This window comes from Lycorma delicatula, chromosome 1 (genome assembly GCF_047948215.1).
Source record: "Lycorma delicatula isolate Av1 chromosome 1, ASM4794821v1, whole genome shotgun sequence".
NCBI classification, from domain to species: Eukaryota; Metazoa; Arthropoda; class Insecta; order Hemiptera; family Fulgoridae; genus Lycorma; species Lycorma delicatula.
The window spans coordinates 134,655,924-134,678,471 of NC_134455.1; the positions used below are offsets into that span (position 1 = coordinate 134,655,924).

Here is a 22,548-nt window from a genome sequence, read left to right on the forward strand (position 1 = left end):
AACACAAGATGTCCAAAAAGCTGTGATGAGGAACACAAACACGTGTTCACTTATTACAGCACAACTCACGACTGAGCAGTTGCATCAATGTGCCACTTGGACTAGAAGTAGCTTATAGACCAAGGTCAAAGATGATGTGCCTACGCAAGCTGCAGGGTTGCCACATCTTGCAAAGAAAAATCAGTCTCATTATTTTATTGTCACCTCGTATATATTATATATATATAGAGTATATTATATTATATAAATAGAGTAGGAGTAAATTCATTGTTAATGTAATAGAACTGGTTACTGTGATGTATTTCAGATAAACCAAGAATATTAGAATAAAAGCCAAAGAAATGACCAGCTTTATCAAATTCAGTGACTGGGTATCTTATTTTATGATTCAACTACCTAATTATAGATTTTTTTCTTATGTTTCCTGACATTATATTTTGATAAATTGTATTTTTGATTTTTTCATTTCCATGTTTACCTGAATTTCCTTCCACATTTAGACATTGAAAAAGTGGTTTATGCCAGCCAGATATTGTTAATAATCATTTAATGTATGATAAATTAATAGATTATTCCTGTATAACTTAATGATATGATATTATTTTATGTTGAAGGATGTTGATGAATCACACTCTTCCCCAAAAGAAAAAGAACATCCACCTCTTATAGAGAGCAGTAATATTTCATTGTCTTCTGGCAATTTGGAAATTTCTTCAGTTAAATTAGAACAACTTTGTGTAGAACTTGAAGAAATGGTAAGATATCTGTTTTTAATATTACATAGGTAAACCCTTACTTAAATTTAATGCATCACCCCAAGAGCTTTAAATATCTTATTGTCAGTGTTTAAAATGTTTACTTTTAAGCTTTGTTGGAAGTTACAATTTTTTTTTAATAAAAATAACTATAGCAAACAAAGACCAAATTTGTTGTTTAACCTGTGTTGAAAATCATATACTTGTTATGAATTCATACAAAAGTATATCCACTTAGACCAGAAATGAATTTTACTTTTTGCATTTTTTTGATTTCATATTGAATAGTATTTTTTAAATTGTCAATGGAATGAAAACTGATTAGGGAAGTTAATTGCGTGTAGTTTAAACCTTTCTGCATTACATACAATATAATTTAGTATTTAGAATTTCTTAATTTATTACAAGCAGTAGGGATTTACAAAAAAATTATAATTATCAGTAAATTTCAAATTATTCAGGCTTGGGTTTTGACAATACTGATATCAAATTAGATTTATGTGCTTACTTATGAATGTACGTAATAGTGAATTTTTTGAATTTTTAACCTGGGTTTTTTGTATTATTTTGAATAAATATAGTTATTTTGTAAAAACATACATTAGAACGTCCTCTTTGTTGTAATAATAAAAATTGAGAAAAATAATTATATTAATTTTCAAGCAATTGGGTTTGTCTACTGAGATTCTTGGTATAGTTAAATGATTATAACCAAATTTTTATTTTTTTTATTTTCTATCTAAATCATGTATCTAAAACATTTCATTTATGGAAAGAAAAAAAATGTTATTGTTCTTCAAACTTGACGACCTTTACATTTATTTGAATAGAAAGCAACTTTGTAATTAGAGAATCATTAAGTAAGATGTTATAAGAATTACAATACACAATGAAGAGCTTATTGTCACTGTCCCTGGAAACAACAATATTTGCCAAGTAAATTCCAAATTCTTATTCTTATTATTCTTTGAAAGTGTTCAGTGTGAAAGGCAAGACAGTTCTTATAGAAAAGTTTTCCTTTGTCATCCGTGTTTGGGACACACCAGGTTAATCCAAGATTCCTCATGTCATTTGATGATGCTCTAATATGTCCTTTGGGTAATTCCTTTATAATGCCTTTATCACATTCTCATTGATTGTATATTATGCATTTTTATGTTGTATAATTAAACTGTCACACAGAATGTGTGCTTAAACCAAATAAAACTTATTATTTAAAGTTCTGAAAACTGTTGGACTTTTGGGAGAAATTTAATGTTTTTGTCAGCCATGTGGCTTTGAGTATCGGTGTTTTAACTATTTATTTCATACCTTTTAATTTCCCAGCGAAGATCCAGACCTTACAGAATCAAGTTCCATGGATGCTATCATAAACAGGAAAGAAATGCTTTATTATCTTTTTATTTAAACATTAAAAATAACTGTCAATAAAAATGTTTATTTTTAGATTGTAAGATACTGTTGATTGTTTTGCTTTTTCTTTTATGAGTTTATCTGTTAGAGCACATAACATGTTACCATTGCACATTTACAGCACACATTATTTTTCATTAGCATATCATGATTTTTCAATTAGTTACAGTTTAGAAAGTTAGAGTCACTAATTGAGTGTGTAATAAATGAAAAATCCATCAATAATTTTTATATCTTGTAATATATTTAGGCATATTATATCTACCGTATTGTGCATCTTTAAATTTATTGTATTTTATTTTTGTATTTGTTTTATTCATTTTTTTTATTCATTTAAATAGTTTAATTTTTAAATGTAATAGATACGTTTTATGTAATGTGGGTCATGTCTAGTATTTGTTAACAGATTTCTCAATTTTTCTTATGCAGATAAATTTCTTGTGGAATTCCATAGTTTTGTTTTTGTGTATATTACATAATTTTCTATTAAATCATTTTTAGTATTTCTTTGATTCAGAATCTCATCTCTGCCTATGTTCTCATATGTTTGTAAGCTTGAGGCTTAATTAATATGCTTTGTTATTGTTAAAGTAATCATCATATTTGTTCATTAACTGTAAAATAATTTGTAAACTAAATTCCCACAAATGAAATTTTTGAACAGCCTTTTCCTACAATCAAAACTGTAAAATAGCAGCAACCAGTTTTTCATTTAATTTTTAAAAAAATTATTACAGATTTTACAGCAAAGTATATCAAAAATAAATGATTTCATTTAAAAAAAGCATATCTTTTAACATAAATTGCACCTTTTTACCCTGTGTAACTCAATATGTGATCTGTTTTTTTTGTGTTAGTTATATTACAGAGCTTGAATTAATTAATTAATATTGAAATAAAAGTGGTACATTTTTTTAATATACATATTTTGACCTATTTTGTAGTTAAAATATTTTGTAATATACTCAGAAATATTTTTCTACAGTATAATACTATATTAAATAATAAATCTTTTTGCGTATGGAAAACAAAGTATGCAAATTATCTGCAATTCATCTTCATTAAAACATATTACCACATTGTGACATGTTTTTTTTTTCCCAACCAAATGTCTTATTATATTTCAGTTAAATTGCTTTATTTTACTTGTTTTGAGCAGGAAGATAAACTAAAAATATATTCTGTAAATATATTGAATTACCTCTTGTGTTAAGAAATTTCTAATGTGATTTTATAAAACATACTGAATAACAAGCAAAGATTATTTAACTTATTTTCTATTATATTTGTAAAGTAGTAATATTTTGATAAATATAATGTTTTCTAGATTTTAATTTGAAGCATTACAATTTGGGTTTTCATAAGTACTGGTAAAATACTTGATAAAATAAACTGGACGTAGGCAACCAAAGTCTTATAATACAGTTTTTACTGGATGTTAGTGTGTTTACAGGATCGTGGTGAAGAAGCAGGTCCTGATAAATATTATCCTAAACATTTCGATGTAGAAAAAAAGGAAAACACTGTGATGTGTGCTTAAATTAATTTTTAAGTAATGTAGATTGTAGCAATCATGATTGTTAAAAGAGTTTCATTCATAATGATGAAAAAAAATTCACGTGTAAAATTTTTCAGAAACTCATTTAGGCAGAGTGTTAATTTAAGGCAGCAACATTTGTTGATTTATACTGCTGGGAAAAAATATAGTTGTCAGTTTTGTGAGAAATCTTTCAATCAGAAATACAATTTAAAGAATCACCTTAATTTTCATACATTTTTATCAGAAATTCTTTAAACAAAGTTTTAATTTGAATAGATATCTTTCCATTTATACTGGTAAGAAAAAATTCACATATAATGTTTGTAAAAAGTGTTCTACTTAGAAATCTATTAAGCAAGCATGTTTGTTTAAGTATAGGACAAACTCTTATTGGTTAGAAGTGTGCTACATGATAAAACATGCTCTCTTTGAACACATGTAGGGAAAAGAGTTACTCATTCATTTTATTAGAAATTCATAATTCTAAGTCAAAGTTACATAATCTTAAATATTCTTAAAACCCTAATATTCTTTTTTGTTCACTGTATTAATATGTAAGTGTTTTCTTTCCCTTATCAAGTTTCAGTTTATTTCAGAAATTATTTTTGTAATATCAGGGGTATAAAATTCAATTGCTACTTCCATCATCATTAAGTGTATATGAGGGTAAGTCAATTATTATCCTCAATTTAGTTATATTTTTGTTTATGTTGGTAGTACTGTCTTGTTGCGTAGATGATGCATGCGTGGTTTAATTGTTGTTATGTCTGTGCAGGTTTGATGCTGCTAGGTTAGTTCCATTATCGCTGCCCTGCCGTTACCTATGGCTGCTCCGCTTTTTGTTTGCACCAAAGAAGATCAACGTTCAGTGATCCTTTTTTTGTGGTTGGAAGGTGTATCAGGGGCCAAAATTCATCAAGACTTTTGGTACAGTACGGGAACAGTGTGTTGTCGGAATGGAGTGTCTACGAATGGATTGAAAAATTCAAAACTGGTCGCACAAGTGTTACACACGACGAAGGAGCCGGATGACCATTTACCGCCACAAATGAGGAAAACATTGAATGTGCACATGACATGGTTTTCTTAGACAGACGAGTAACTATTGATTAAGTGGCACATCGTCTGCAAATTAGTCACGGTTCTGGCTGTGAAATCATCCGCCACAGACTTGGGTTTCATAAAGTCTGTGCAGATGGGTCCCAAAACAACCCGCATAAACAAACGTGCTTGGATATCTGCCAAAAACATTTGGATCGCTATGGTAATGAATGGGACATCTTCTTAGATAGATTCATCACTGGTGACGAAACATGGATCCATCATTACAAGCCGGAGAGTAAACGGCAGAGTATGGAATGGAAACATCTAAATCCCCCCTGCAAAAAAAAGTTCAAGACCCAACCGTCCACACGAAAACTGATGCTTACGGTATTTGGGACTCCCAAGCCCCAGTACTGGAACATTATGAGGAAAGGGACACGACAATAAACATTACAGTGAGATGCTTACTGCCAAGCTGAAGCCTGCCAATTTGAATTTTACTGCGCAATTTGAAGCAAACGCCAAGGACTGCTGTCAAAAGGTGTTGTGTTGCTGCACAACAATGCCTGTCCACATACTGCTGCCCACACTGCTGAAACGCATCAGAAACTCAACTTTGAAGTACCAGCTCATTCTCCGTATAGTCCTGATCTTGCCCCTTCTGACTACCACTTGTTTGTTCCACTCAAAGAGGCATTAAGGGGCCGTCGATTTACCTCGGACGAAACAGTGAAAGAAGCGGTGCATTCCTGGCTTGCAGCTCAACCGAAAACCTTCTTTTATGAGGGAATCAGCAAGCTTGTGTAATGATGGACCAAGTGTGTTGAAATGCAAGTGGACTATGTTGAAAAATGATGTACATGTAAGTTTCCTATTTGTATTGCAATAAAATTTATAACTACATTGCGGATAATAATTAAAAATAATATAAAAAAAACTCGTAGAAATAATATAAATAAAGACTCATGCATGGACGCACAATATTAGATGTATAAATTGAAACATCTTGAAAAAAAATTTTCTTGAAAATTGTTAGCCCACGCCTAGTTGTACCACAATTTTTATAAAAGTATTTTACATGATTTTCACCTAACAAATTAAACAGGTCGAATATTTATGCTGTTATTTCACATTTTTTTGTAAATTAATGTTTTATTTTTTAAATGCTGTTGAAAGTCCATTGGGTTAATAGAAGAACTGCTTATTAATTGGAAGGTTCAGTTTACATAGTGACTGTTTTCCTTAAGTTTGGACTAATTAATTAAAGATTAAAAAAGTATATACAGGCAATATATCATGTATTACTTATTTTAATACATTTTTTTTTTGAAACATATTTTTTTAAAAATGGTGGCTAATGAAATAATTTTACTTTGTATAATAGAATGGTTTCATAAATTATATTCATATTAGTGTTCATGTAAGAACATTCTTACGATGCTGATATCTTATTTTAATAGCTGCTTTAGATTTGTAACCATTCTATATTTATAATATAATAAAAAACTTTATATCGTATTTTAGAAAGTGATTTAAATAATAATAAAAATTTAAATATGTTTTAAAAAATGTAAAAAAATTAATTGCCCAGTAAACAAATAGAAAATAATCTTATCTTCAACAAAATAATACGTATAAAGTTGTCTATTTTTGCAAAACCACAATGAAAAGGATGGGGTGCAACCTCTGTTCTATTTTGCACCTTAATTTTAGTTCATCCAAAGAGATTTACTATATACTCTATATTGAAGCTATCATTTCCATTTTGTATCAGAGTCATTGTCATATTTGAAGAGTTTATGTAGATATTGAACATGAAAGTGCGTCCCATGCTTTTCATTGTGGTCTTGTGAAAATAGACAACTTTATATGTATTATTTTATTGAAAATAATGTTATCTTCCATCTATTTTACTGGGTAATCTAGTTTTTAAGATTTTTTTTAAAGCGTGTTATTTTATTTTTTTTATTTTGTACTTTTTATTAGTATGATGTTTAAATATTTACGGGAGTTTTCAATATCACATAATGTTATGTTAATTGATCGACTACATCGATGTTCATCCCAAAAACCTACAATGCGTGTGTAGTACTCTCCACTGCTGCACATTTGTACTATCAGTTAACCCGTGAACCATGGAACGAAAGTGAGCTAAAGAAAAGCTTGTAAAAATAGGTTATTTCAACTGTACTTGGAGTTGAATGAAGGTAAATTTATCAAGCTTGTTTTTTTTTTTAATTACTGATATTTACTTTATGTACTTGGATTAAAATTAGATTTGTGGATTATTGCTGTGCTAGAAAGAAAACAAATTTAAATTTATTATGTTCAATACATTTTTTTTAATACTAATTTGTATCATGTGTTTATTATGCTGGGTCAGTCTCTGGGCAAATATAGCTAAAACAGCTATAGCTGTATTAAGGAAAGAATAGTGACCACATCTGTAAATCTTATCTTTCTCTGTCATAAAATTAATATCACTTTAACTCTTTCACATAGATGCTGTGTGAAAAAACAGCTTGACAATTTTTATAAATAGTTTTAAATTGTTAAAAAAATGGTTTTGGAGAAGGAGCATGAGACATTATATTAACCATATGGATGTTATTTATAACACTAAACACAATACATGAACACTGAACGAACACAGTGAAGTAAGATAAGATATTTCCCAAAAGAAACTGTACTCTTGGAGTGTTCCAGATTGATGTACATATTACATGGTTTTCTTTAACTTAGAATGTTTCCACTGTGTCCTCAAATCTTGCAAACATAATTAAACTCATTTTCCAACATCATACAATGGTGAAATTCTACAGATTGATGTAGATCAGGTGGCACTATAATATTCCTATGATAATTTCAAATATATAGAAAATTTATATATAAGTTGTTGAAGATACAAGGGGGAACATCTTGAGAAAGTAAGCTGTATCGATAAGATGTAGCTATCGATCTGATTGATTTTGTAGATCTGATGGCTGTTGAAGTGGATTCTAATACAACTAATGTAAATTTACCTTCTAAATTTCATGTACACTAATCATTTGATTTAGTTATAAATAGCTGGTATTGTTTATATTAATATAAACTAATTTCTCCAGATAGAATAAAACTTCATTTAAATTTTTTTTTTTCTAAAGAATTAAAACAACTAAAAGTAAAAACTTACTTGCCAGTTTAGTTACATATATAATTTTAAAAAAATAATAATAATAGTGGTAAAATTAGTACTTTTAGAAGAAGTTTTGTAACGAGAGAATTTTTTTTGTTCGAATATCATTTCTAAAGTAGAAAATAAAAAAAAGATTTAAAAAAAATTTAAAACAAGTTTTGTCCAAAAAAAAAAACAATAAAATCCACAATAAAAAGTAATTTTGTTTTCGAGAAAATTACTTTCAAGAAGATTATTTTAAAAAACTTTTCTTTTTATGCATGAATAAAAAGAAATCTTAAAGAAATTTAGAAAACTAAACTAAAAATCTGGGGCATGCTCTTATGTACAATGACTATAATCTGAGCACCCGTCATGCTTTACTTTTAGAAAATTTGTTAAAGTAATTTTCTTTAAAACAAAATTATTTATTATTGTGCATCGTTTTTATTTATGATTTATTTTTTTGAAGAAAAGCGTATTTAAAAAGATTTTTATTTAATTTTTTTTATCTTTTATTTCATTTTTTGTATCATTTTTTTTTCTTTGAATGCCAAATTTTATATTTAATAACATAAGTACATAAGTACATAAGGTGGGAAGAGGAAGGCGACTTTTGGTCAGGTGATTTTAGAGTAATTAACTCAGCGTCAAATAATGGGCAGGCAGGAGTAGGTTTCGTGATGAACAAGAAGATAGGGAGGAGAGTGGAGTATTTCAAAACGCATAGCGATAGAATCATTGTAATAAGGATAAAATCAAAACCTAAACCGACAACGATTGTTAACGTCTATATGACTACAAGCGCCCATGATGATGATGAGGTAGAGTGTGTATATGAAGAGATTGATGAAGCAATTAAACACGTAAAAGGAACTGAAAATTTAATAATAGTTGGAGATTGGAATGCAAGCATTGGAAAAGGCAAGGAAGGAAATATAGTGGGTGAATACGGGCTGGGCAAAAGGAATGAAAGAGGGGACCGACTTATAGAATTTTGCACGAAGTATAATTTAGTAATTGCCAACACCCAATTTAAAAATCATAATAGAAGAATATACACTTGGAAAAAGCCAGGCGATACTGGAAGGTATCAGATAGATTATATCATGGTTAAGCAAAGATTTAGAAATCAACTCGTCGACTGCAAAACTTACCCTGGAGCAGACATTGATAGCGACCATAATTTGGTGATAATGAAATGTAGATTGGGGTTTAAAAACCTGAAGAAAAGGTGTCAGATGAATCGGTGGAATTTAGAGAAGCTTGAGGAAGAGGAGGTAAAGAAGATTTTTGAGCAGGACATCGCAAGAGGTCTGAGTAAAAACGATAATGTAGAAGAAGAATGGGAGAATGTTAAAAAGGAAATTCTTAAATAAGCAGAAGCAAACTTAGGCGGAATAAAGAGAACTGGTAGAAAACCTTGGGTTTCAGACGATATATTGCAGCTGATGGATGAACGTAGAAAATATAAGAATGCTAGTGATGAAGAAAGTAAAAGGAACTATCGGGAATTAAGAAATGCTATAAACAGGAAGTGCAAACTGGCGAAAGAAGAGTGGATTAAAGAAAAATGTTCAGAAGTGGAAAGAGAAATGAACATTGGTAAAATAGACGGAGCATACAGGAAAGTTAAGGAAAATTTTGGGGTACATAAATTAAAATCTAATAATGTGTTAAACAAAGATGGTACACCAATATATAATACGAAAGGTAAAGTCGATAGATGGGTGCAATATATTGAAGAGTTATACGGAGGAAATGAATTAGAAAATGGTGTTATAGAGGAAGAAGAGGAAGTTGAGGAGGATGAAATGGGAGAAACAATACTGAGATCTGAATTTAAGAGAGCATTAAAAGATTTAAATGGCAGAAAGGCTCCTGAAATAGACGGAATACCTGTAGAATTACTGCGCAGTGCAGGTGAGGAAGCGATTTATAGATTATACAAACTGGTGTGTAATATTTATGAAAATGGGGAATTTCCATCAGACTTCAAAAAAAGTGTTATAGTTATGGTACCAAAGAAAGCAGGGGCAGATAAATGTGAAGAATACAGAACAATTAGTTTAACTAGTCATGCATCAAAAATCTTAACTAGAATTTTATACAGAAGAATTGAGAGGAGAGTGGAAGAAGTGTTAGGAGAAGACTAATTTGGTTTCAGGAAAAGTATAGGGACAAGGGAAGCAATTTTAGGCCTCAGATTAATAGTAGAAGGAAGATTAAAGAAAAACAAACCAACATACTTGGCGTTTATAGACCTAGAAAAGGCTTTCGATAACGTAGACTGGAATAAAATGATCAGCATTTTAAAAAAATTAGGGTTCAAATACAGAGATAGAAGAACAATTGCTAACATGTACAGGAACCAAACAGCAACAATAACAATTGAACATTAGAAAGAAGCCCTAATAAGAAAGGGAGTCCGACAAGGATGTTCCCTATCTCCGTTACTTTTTAATCTTTACATGGAACTAGCAGTTAATGATGTTAAAGAACAATTTAGATTCGGAGTAACAGTACAAGGTGAAAAGATAAAGATGCTACGATTTGCTGATGATATAGTAATTCTAGCCGAGAGTAAAAAGGATTTAGAAGAAACAATGAACGGCATAGATGAAGTCCTACGCAAGAACTATCGCATGAAAATAAACAAGAACAAAACAAAAGTAATGAAATGTAGTAGAAATAACAAAGATGGACCACTGAATGTGAAAATAGGAGGAGAAAAGATTATGGAGGTAGAAGAATTTTGTTATTTGGGAAGTAAAATTACTAAAGATGGACGAAGCAGGAGCGATATAAAATGCCGAATAGCACAACCTAAACGAGCCTTCAGTAAGAAATATAATTTGTTTACATCAAAAATTAATTTAAATGTCAGGAAAAGATTTTTGAAAGTGTATGTTTGGAGTGTCGCTTTATATGGAAGTGAAACTTGGACAATCGGAGTATCTGAGAAGAAAAGATTAGATAGAAGCTTTTGAAATGTGGTGCTATAGGAGAATGTTAAAAATCAGATGGGTGGATAAAGTGACAAATGAAGAGGTATTGCGGCAAATAGATGAAGAAAGAAGCATTTGGAAAAATATAGTTAAAAGAAGAGTCAGACTTATAGGCCACATACTAAGGCATCCTGGAATAGTCGCTTTAATATTGGAAGGACAGGTAGAAGGGAAATATGTGTAGGCAGGCCACGTTTGGAGTATGTAAAACAAATTGTTGGGGATGTAGGATGTAGAGGGTATACTGAAATGAAACGACGAGCACTAGATAGGGAATCTTGGAGAGCTGCATCAAACCAGTCAAATGACTGAAGACAAAAAAAAAAAACATAAGTACTACTTTGATGTTAGTTGCACAGTAATTCTACATTTTGCCATTATCGTAGCTTTATAAATATTTCTTTATAAAGCTTTCTTTCTTACTTTGTAACTTCTGGTATGATTGAATGATTCATACCATATATCAACTATCTTTTAGTATTTGTCTTTTTTATGGTAGATATTTTTAAGTATGTAGTAATCCATTGCAGTTTTTTAATCTTCAGAAATGTAAATACTTTAACAATACTTAAAAAAAAAAATGAATTTGGAAAAAAGTTACTTATATTTTCATTACATTGTATATACAGGTTGATTCAAAGAAATGGGAAATTTTGAAAGTTGTGTTGGTAGCCGTGGGCGATTGGTACCACTTGATAAGTGGCGCCAACCTCTCTAACCTAACCTTCCATTTAGTTGTCATGGATCCTTGGAGTGGTGCGCAACATGCATTTGCTATCAAAGCGTTTTACAAAAACAATGACAGTGTGGAGGGAGCGCGTAGAGAATTTCGCCGTATTCCATCAGCACATGCAGTTAAAACATGGATATCTAATTTTGAGGAAACTGGTTCGGCAATGAAAAAGAAACCTCCAGGCCGTGAGCGAACTGTCCGTACACCACAGAATATTCAAGCTTTACAAGATGCTGTCACACGAAGTCCACATCGGTCAATTCATCGTCTCTCAGCATCTTTACAATTGCATAGTTCAAGTGTTCGAAGAATGTTAGTGAAGGACTTGCAATTTCATCCATACAAGTTGCAGATCGTCCAGGAACTGAACCGAACGATGTAGTTGTGCAAGCACAATTCTGTAATGTAATGCTTCAGAAGATAAATGATAACGAAGAGTTTATTCATGAACTGTGGATGTCAGACGAAGCGCATTTCCACCTCAATGGATTTGTTAACAAGCAAAATTTCAGATACTGGGCACAAGAAAATCCTACGCAGCTACACCAGCGCCCGTTGCACAGCCAGAAAGTGACCATGTGGTGTGCTATGTCATCTTTCGATGTTATAGGCCCTTATTTTTTTGAGGATGACAACGGTCTTGCGATTACAGTGACGTCGGCTCGTTACGTAGCCATGCTTGAAACCTTTGTTGTGGAACAACAAAAGAGATTTCAACCAATTCTTAACACAGCCTGGTTTCAACAAGATGGAGCAACGTCTCATACTGCATGAATATTGATGGCAGCTGTACGCCGATTGTTTGGACAACGTGTCATTTCACGAAATGGTGACATTAGATGGCCTCCCAGATCGCCTGATCTCTCAGCTTGCGATTACTTTTTGTGGGATCACCTTAAAAGCAAAGTGTTCCACAGTAGACCTGCTACAACAGAAGAACTGAAGGCAAAGATCCGAGAAGCAATTGCGGAAATTCCAGTTGAGATGTTATGTCAAATCATGAACAATTTAATGAAGAGACTTCGTGAGTGTTTATGTAGAAGAGGAGGTCACCTGGAAGATGTCATCTTTAAAAAATAAACTAAAATGTATGTATCCTAAAATGACAACATTTGTACAATTACATGAAATAAAATTCATTTTCTAAAAAAAATTTTTCATTAACGTTATTTAATTTTTTAAATTTCCCGTTTCTTTGAATCACTCTGTTCTTTATAGCTCAATTTACTTTATCTGTTTTTTCATGAAGTTTATTCTAAATCAACTCTATGTAAATATCCTTCTGTTTAATTTGTCAGTTATTTATTTTTTAAGGCTTTTTACACTTTATGCTTTGAAAGCCGTCGAAAAATTATCATGATTGCCAATTTTTCAAATGGTAACAATTTACCTTATATTTATAGTATGAAATAATATTTTTGTTTGTTTTTTATTGCTGTTCTTTTGTGTTTGCTACCCTGTTTAATTCAGGTAAACTTAATTAATTTTTTTATTCTTTTGTCAAGTGAATAAATTCATTGGATTTGCATCATTAGTACGAATCCCTGTACTGAAATCTGCTATTACTAAATTTTCCTTTGGCCTTTATTTTCTTACAAAAGTATTTCTCACATGCTTACTCCTCAACACAATTAAAATTGTTAGGATTAATGATTAATTAATGGATCTGATCTGTTAAAGTGCAACTTACGAAATTAGTTTACTTACTGATTTAGTAAAACATTGTTCACTTCTTAAAATCAATGAAGTAGTTGATCATAAAAAGAGTGCAGTGCGTATCTTGTGGTTATGAACAATTTTAATTACTGAATATGATGCCAAATTTAACATGCTACTTTTATGACAGAATTTCAAACTGCAGGAATAGTAACAATGTTGTTACATTACTCTTGTGCTTTCTTTGCTATAAATATATAAATTCAGAATTAAATGAGAAAATTTAAATGGTTGCAACGTCAGGTAATATTTGATGACATTGATGTGAGTAATGGTTGGAGCATTTACCCTTACTTGATAAACAATTTTTGGTGACGTCAGATATGTATTTAGTATTATAAGGATTTTTGCTTGTGTTTTTCTTAGTAACAGTTGTGTGATGTATATAGTCACTTGGTAAATATATTGTTCATATTTTATTTTGCCTCCAGTAGAGGTGCAGACTGTGCCCAATTTTAGTTGAGTGTGTCCTTTTCAAAATATTTTTGAATTTACTTTTTGCAAAATTAAAATAATGGAATTGGGATTGAGCTTTGCATCCATCACTTCATATAAAGATAGGTTTTCCATTAAAATTATTCTGTAGATAATTTATCATCCAGCTGCCAAATGTGTTTACCAAAAGATCTGATTGTTTTTCATCAAACCATAAAAAGTCATTGATCCTTTGTTAACAACATACATGATAAAATTATAGCACAATAGTTTGCTTTTAAAGTTCAGAGGAAATGCTTTTAAGCTAGGAATTACTTTGAAAGATTAGAATTCTAGAATTAAAATAATATATTTACATTCTGTACTCTTTTGCTTGTCATCTTTCTTTTCCCTTGCAAAATCATTTTTGGAACATATAGACTCAAACGTGATGAACAGATCTACCTTTCTTTGCTGGTTGTAAAGAGATGATGTCGTTTCATCAATAATTTTGTTGAAAGTGAATCTTGATGCAGGAGTGATTGGACCACTACACACATTATTATATTCATTATAAACATCTGAAATTGTGGAAATTGTATTATGCCTATTTTTGCATGAGGCCCATTTAAATCACTGTGAATCATTTCTAAAAATTTCTTTGGCTTGTTTTCTTTTATTTTCAAAAGTTTAGTTATGTATTTTACTTTTTTTTACATATTACGCATTTCATATATTCTAATTCTATTTCTTTTTTGTTCAGCAATTAATTTTTGTATAAGTATTTAAATAATTAAAATTTATATGCCCCAACATACAATGCCATTTTTCTTTTGGAGTCATTTTATTTTTACTTTCATTGTTTACTAAATTTACATCTATTCTTTTATTCTGTTTATAAATAACGTAACTCATATGAAACAAGTTACCTTCCTTTATAGTGATAGCTATTAATTTTCAATTTTGATTATGAATTTAAGAAACATTGCCAAGTGTCACCATTTTATTGTTTATTATTACTTTAGAATAGGTATGAAATATTAAATTTTGTTTCATTTATTTATATATATAAAAAATATTAATCAGAGCCACTTCACACTTATTTTCATAAACTTCAAATACTGTGTTGGTTTTGCCTATTTTTGTGACAGTTGACGTAGGTACAACCATCTCCTAATTTTACATCTGTGAGTTTTTCCAAAACTATATATTCAACAAAAAAGGTATCATCCACAGGTGGTCAAATGTGTTAGCTACCTTCCTCCAAGGGTAAGGTGGAAAAACTTAAAAGAAAATGAGAGTTTTTAAAAAATTAAAAAACATTTCGCAAGAAACTTAATCACAAAATACGGACAATCTGTGTGAAGATTTAAGAACTACTGTTGCACGTTGGCACAATCTTACTTGCGGTTTTCTAGAATAGTTTCATCTCATTTCATGACACAACAGGAATATTCCAGAAGCTATTTACCAAGTACATATGAACATATGCATTTTCGGTTAGAGTCAGTGCAGTTGTTTCTTTCACACAAGTGTGTAAATAATATATACAATATCTTACAACTAAAATTTATTTTTTCATGCCGGCCACCTACCCACCCACTTTATTATAGTAAATGTGCATTAGAAAACATTTTGGTAAGTAGCCTACTCTGATGATTATTAGATACTTTTCTCTAACTTGCAATATATTTACTGTTTTTTTTTTTTTGTCTTCAGTCATTTGACTGGTTTGATGCAGCTCTACAAGATTCCCTATCTAGTGCTAGTCGTTTCATTTCAGTATACCCTCTACATCCTACATCCCTAACAATTTGTTTTACATATTCCAAACGTGGCCTGCCTACACAATTTTTCCCTTCTACCTGTCCTTCCAAAATTAAAGCGACTATTCCAGGATGCCTTAGTATGTGGCCTATAAGTCTGTCTCTTCTTTTAACTATATTTTTCCAAATGCTTCTTTCTTCATCTATTTGCCGCAATAGCTCTTCATTTGTCACTTTATCCACCCATCTGATTTTTAACATTCTCCTATAGCACCACGTTTCAAAAGCTTCTAATCTTTTCTTCTCAGATACTCCGATTGTCCAAGTTTCACTTCCATATAAAGCGACACTCCAAACATACACTTTCAAAAATCTTTTCCTGACATTTAAATTAATTTTTGATGTAAACAAATTATATTTCTTACTGAAGGCTCGTTTAGCTTGTGCTATTCAGCATTTTATATCGCTCCTGCTTCGTCCATCTTTAGTAATTCTACTTCCCAAACAAAAAATTCTTCTACCTCCATAATCTTTTCTCCTCCTATTTTCACATTCAATGGTACATATTTGTTATTTCTACTACATTTCATTACTTTTTTTTTGTTCTTGTTTATTTTCAAGTGATAGTTCTTGTGTAGGACTTCATCTATGCCGTTCATTTTTTCTTCTAAATCCTTTTTACTCTCGGCTAGAATTACTATATCATCAGCAAATCGTAGCATCTTTATCTTTTCACCTTGTACTGTTACTCCGAATCTAAATTATTCTTTAACATCATTAACTGCTAGTTCAATGTAAAGATTAAAAAGTAACGGAGATAGGGAACATCCTTGTCGGACTCCCTTTCTTATTACGGCTTCTTTCTTATGTTCTTCAATTGTTACTGTTGCTGTTTGGTCCCTGTACATGTTAGCAATTGATCTTCTATCTCTGTATTTGAACCCTAATTTTTTTAAAATGCTGAACATTTTATTATAGTCTACATTATCGAATGTCTTTTCTAGGTCTATAAACGCCAAGTATGTTGGTTTGCTTTTCTTTAATCTTCCTTCTACTATTAATCTGAGGCCTAAAATTGCTTCCCTTGTCCCTATACTTTTCCTGAAACCAAATTGATCTTCTCCTAACACTTCTTCCACTCTCCTCTCAATTCTTCTGTATAGAATTCTAGTTAAGATTTTTGATGCATGACTAGTTAAACTAATTGTTCTGTATTCTTCACATTTATCTGCCCCTGCTTTCTTTGGTATCATTACTATAACTCTTTTTTTGAAGTCTGATGGAAATTCCCCTTTTTCATAAATATTACACACCAGTTTGTATAATCTATAAATCGCTTCCTCACCTGCACTGCGTAGTAATTCTACAGGTATTTCGTCTATTCCAGGAGCCTTTCTGCCATTTAAATCTTTTAATGCTCTTAAATTCAGATCTCAATATTGTTTCTCCCATTTCATCCTCCTCAACTTCCTCTTCTTCCTCTATAAAACCATTTACTAATTCATTTCCTCCGTATAACTCTTCAATATATTCCACCCATCTATCGACTTAACCTTTCCTATTATATATTGGTGTACCATCTTTGTTTAACACATTATTAGATTTTAATTTATGTACGCCAAAATTTTCCTTAACTTTCCTGTATGCTCCGTCTATTTTACCAATGTTCATTTCTCTTTCCACTTCTGAACATTTTTCTTTAATCCACTCTTCTTTCGCCAGTTTGCACTTCCTGTTTATAGCATTTCTTAATTGCCGATAGTTCCTTTTATTTTCTTCATCACTAGCATTCTTATATTTTCTACGTTCATCCATCAGCTGCAATATATCGTCTGAAACCCAAGGTTTTCTACCAGTTCTCTTTATTCCGCCTAAGTTTGCTTCTGCTTATTTAAGAATTTCCTTTTTAACATTCTCCCATTCTTCTTCTACATTTTCTACCTTATCTTTTTTACTCAGACCTCTTGCGATGTCCTCCTCAAAAATCTTCTTTACCACCTCTTCCTCAAGCTTCTCTAAATTCCACCGATTCATCTGACACCTTTTCTTCAGGTTTTTAAACCCCAATCTACATTTCATTATCACCAAATTATGGTCGCTGTCAATGTCTGCTCCAGGGTAAGTTTTGCAGTCAACGAGTTGATTTCTAAATCTTTGCTTAACCATGATATAATCTATCTGATACCTTGCAGTATCACGAGGCTTTTTCCAAGTGTATATTCTTCTATTATGATTTTTAAATTGGATGTTGGCAATTACTAAATTATACTTCGTGCAAAATCTATAAGTCGGTCCCCTCTTTCATTCCTTTTGCCCAGCCCGTATTCACCCACTATATTTCCTTCCTTGCCTTTTCAAATGCTTGCATTCCAATCTTCAACTATTATTAAATTTTCATCTCCTTTTACTTGTTTAATTGCTTCATCAATCTCTTCGTATACACACTCTACCTCATCATCATCATGGGCGCTTGTAGGCATATAGACATTTACAATCGTTGTCGGTTTAGGTTTTAATTTTATCCTTATTGCAATGATTCTATCGCTATGCGTCTTGAAATACTCCACTCTCCTCCCTATCTTCTTGTTCATCATGAAACCTACTCCTGCCTGCCCATTATTTGACGCTGAATTAATTACTCTAAAATCACCTGACCAAAAGTCTCCTTCCTCTTCCCACTGAACCTCACTAATTCCTACTATATCCACATTCATCCCAGCCATTTCCCTTTTTAAATTTTCTAGCCTACCAACCTTTTTTAAGCTTCTAACATTCCACACTCCGACTCGCAGAATGTTATTTTTCAATCTTCTGGTGACCCCTTCCTTAGTAGTCAGTCCCCACCCGGAGATCCGAACGGGAGACTATTTTACCGTAATATTTACTGTAAATTTACATAAGCCCGGCTCTCACTTCTAAGCATCTAATTTAAAATTTGTTATTCTTGATTTTTTTTTTCTCTTTCTGTGCTTGCAAGTGTTATGCTGCTAGGGTTTCTTTTGGATCTTTCAACATAAAATAGAGTTTTGAATATAAGTTTATAATTTTTAAGTTCTATGTAATCAATACTTTTGATGAACAACTAAAAATAATTCAAAATGTGGTAGAATTATCACTATTGTATGTAGTAAATTAGTGTTTGTTTATTTTAGTTATTGTATTTTGTAATCACTATTGTATTGTATTGTATTAGTTTTTAGTTTAGTTTTTATGTCAGGCTCGTTTCTAGTTTATAATGAATTTGTCAGTAAAGAAAGGAGAAACCCTGTGACAAATTTGTGATTATCATTTGGATATATAGAAATATCTGTTTTGAGGTCCTGAGCCCAAAAAGTGGTTTTTAAGAAATATTTATCTGATCAACTTTCTATTGGTGATTCTTCCGTAGGTTTTTAATGTTATGATGATTAGAGTCATTTCTTTGAATTAAGCTCTATTAGTATAGTTGTATAGGATCACCTAACACAGGTAGTGCATAAAATGATCCAACATTTGTTATGGCAATAATTGTTTAGGTTAATAATTAATTATTAATGTGTTTTATGCTGGCAGAAGTGACAGCAGTTCATGAATATTAGTTTCTTCTCTTTCTGAGTGCACTGCTTGTGATTCATTCCAAGATGGCTGACAAAGGAAAACTGACTGTTGAACAGCACATAAATATTGTTGTTTTTTAATGAAATGAAAAGTGTGGTTCTCATACAAAGATGGTTTCAGGCACATCTTCAAACTTGGTGGTCACCCTCATTTAAAACAATATGTAAACTTTACAAAAAATTTAATAGTGATGGTTCAGTAATAGTGATGATTCTGCCTGACACAGTAACACTGGCCCACTGACTGGCCCAGGCGAATCAACAAGAAAAGCAGCAGCTCAACTTGAAATTTCTAGGCGATCTGTGCAGAGAATTTTAAAAACTGATTTGCATTTGTATCCATACAAAACAGCGTTCCTTAAATTAACGGCTGATAACAATCAAAGAATGACATTCGCTGAACGGGCTGTGAACCAAGACATATTGTTGAACAGTGTTTGGTTTTCAGATGAGATATATTTTCACCTAGATGGAGTTGTTAATAAAACAAAATGTGTGTTTTTGGGCTTCTGAAAATCCACACATGCTTCATGAAAAGTTGCATCATGCTCCAAGAATTACGGTACAGGCCGCTGTCTGAAGTCATGGGGTAACAGGGCCATTCATCTTTAAACAGACTGTGAACAGTGAACATTATCTAAACATGTTGCGTAGTAATTTTGTTACTCAGCTTCTTGCAAAACGGTTTCGATTAGAAAACGAGTGGTTCATACAGGATGGAGGTAGACTGCACACAGCTATTGTTGTTTTAGACTTTCTGCTTGAAACTTTTAATGCAAATGTTGTTTCAAACTGATTTCGTGATCATTTTGTGTGTGGACAGAACTGGCCCCCAAACAGTCCTGATTTGAAAACATGTGATTATTTTCTTTGGAGATCTCTAAAGGAAACGATTTTCCCTAAAGAATCTCATACATTGATGGAACTGCAAGTACTGATCATTGAAATGTGCAATGAGATAATCGAGGATATATATTGTCGAGTTATAAAAAATATAGATGTTCGTGTTGAAGAAGTTGCTAGACAAGATTTTGACCACATTGAACATGTAATAAGCAGAACGTAATCTCCAGGTATATAGTAAACACGTTATATTTTACTTTTCTGTATTGTGATTCAAATAAATAGTTCTTAACAAAACCAAATGTTGGATCATTTTGTTCGCCACCCTATACAAAATGAAATAATTCATCTATGTGGCACTATAATCAGGGAACACATTACCACAGGGGTTAAAAATTTGCATTTACAGCATTTTTGCTGACAAAACCACAGATACACAGTATGTCCAAAAAGTTCCCGAACTAAATTTCTGTAGTTGATACAATCGCACCATTCTCTGACAACCAAGGAACTATGGTAGTACAATGTCTAACGAGTGTGTCTACAAAATTTTATCATATTTCATCCCTCCAGTCATCAGTTATATTTGCCCATGTATGTTGTGTTCAAGTGACCTTGTGGAAGCTCGCAACATGGAACAGAGAAGCGTGATAAAATTTTGAGTTCGACTTCAAAAATCATTCATTGAAACTTATTCTATGATACAGCAAGTATTTGGTGGTGTCTCGTACTACAACATACAAGTGGTGGAAGCAGTTTAACGATAGTATAGAGTCATTGGATGACAATGAACGAAGTGGGAGGCCATCAACAGCTGTTCACAACGAAAACGTAAAAGTGCACGCGCAACTGGTCAGACTGTCCCAACTGGTCAAACCATAAATTCAAAATTCTGTTTGGAAGTAATGAAATGCCTGATGCATCACATTCTTTGAATCCAGCCCGAATACCAGAATTCAGGCAGTTGGACTCTCTTGCATGACAATGCCTTGGCACACAAGGCAACAGTTTTAACACTATTACACTGCAAATCAAATCATCGTCTTATCCCACCCATCCTATTCTATTCATCTGATTTGGCTCCAGTAGACTTTTTTTTGTACCCGAAACTAAAGTTGAAACTGAAAGGTTGCTTTTTCGACAATATTCTGGCCATCTAAAGGCTTGCACCAACCAGTTGAAGGCGATCCTACAAAGTGATGTCTCCAGAGCGTTTGACGGGCTCTACCGGCACTGCAATGAGTGTATAACCCTAGAGAAGAACCCTAGAGAAGGGTTCTATGTAAAGGGCTGAGGTGAGTAAATTCATTTATCTTTAAACCTATATTTTTATTTAATTTAGTTCGGGAACTTTTCAGACATACTGTGTATTTCTGGCAATGAACAGCTGTTCATTTCATTGTCTCTCACAAGCTCATCCTTGACAAGATCGACAAATGTTATCCCAAAAATTTGAAACTGCATTGGAACTATCAAGGAGATAAACACATTTTTTTGTGAGTTCATTTTAGGATGCAAGCTTATTGCTAGCATTCCTAAATTGTGTGAGAGTAGGTAGTCAGAGAAATAAAAGAGCATCCGTGCTTTTAAGGATCACTTCATTGATGTTAATGCAGTAGAGACTTTGTCTGAAGAGCAGAATGCAGCAACAACAAAAAAATGCTTATTAGTGTATGAAGCAGTGAGCAGATCTTCATTTATTGTTTCAGTAGCATTAATTACTAAGTATTCCGCTACAGCAATTGAACTATGCACTTCAGTTTAAAACACTTGAAATAATCAAAGCCACCCACAACACATTTTAACTATTCTTGAAATGCTACTAGTTCATTGGGAAGAAGCAGTGAATATCAATGACTACTGTTTCAAAAGGTACAGATGACTTTGCAATATATTTACATGTTGATATATTCGTCACTCGCGTTGTTGGTCAACAGAAGCATAGAAGACGTCCAGCCAAAAATCCATCTGAATTTTGGAGAAGGTAATTCCTTACTTAGTTGAAGCTGTAGTTAGACAGTCGGCATCTAATCCTTGCAAACATTGTTACAAAACTAGTTTTTTTTAAAATAAATATCTTATTCTTCCTTTTATGTATTATTGGATACCTCCTCCATCCTATTAGAGGAATGACAGTCATTCCCCCATGAAAGAAGTTAAATTCAGAAAGTTGCACCTCTTTCCATTTTGAGTTGGATACACTTTGTCTAAAATGCTACCACTGGGTGATGGTTCATGGTAAACAATTTCCCTGTCAAATTTAGATAATAATGGGATGGTAATTTTGGAAGCTTTTCAATAAAGTTCTGTAGTTTTATTATTGGTTTTAAATATTAGCTTTTTTTTTTTTTTTGTCTTCAGTCATTTGACTGGTTTGATGCAGCTCTCCAAGATTCCCTATCTAGTGCTAGTCGTTTCATTTCAGTATACCCTCTACATCCTACATCCCTAACAATTTGTTTTACATATTCCAAACGTGGCCTGCCTACACAATTTTTCCCTTCTACCTGTCCTTCCAAAATTAAAGCGACTATTCCAGGATGCCTTAGTATGTGGCCTATAA

General features: G+C 31.9%; 1 protein-coding gene across 1 annotated transcript in view; it reads left to right on the forward strand.

Annotated features, from left to right (window-relative positions):
* LOC142317647 (uncharacterized) overlaps positions 1-22,548 on the forward strand; it is a 134,286-nt gene that overhangs the window by 94,199 nt on the left and 17,539 nt on the right. The window contains exon 10 of the mRNA XM_075354202.1: positions 615-755. Coding sequence (XP_075210317.1) covers positions 615-755 — 141 coding nt within the window. The remainder of the gene's footprint in view (positions 1-614; positions 756-22,548) is intronic.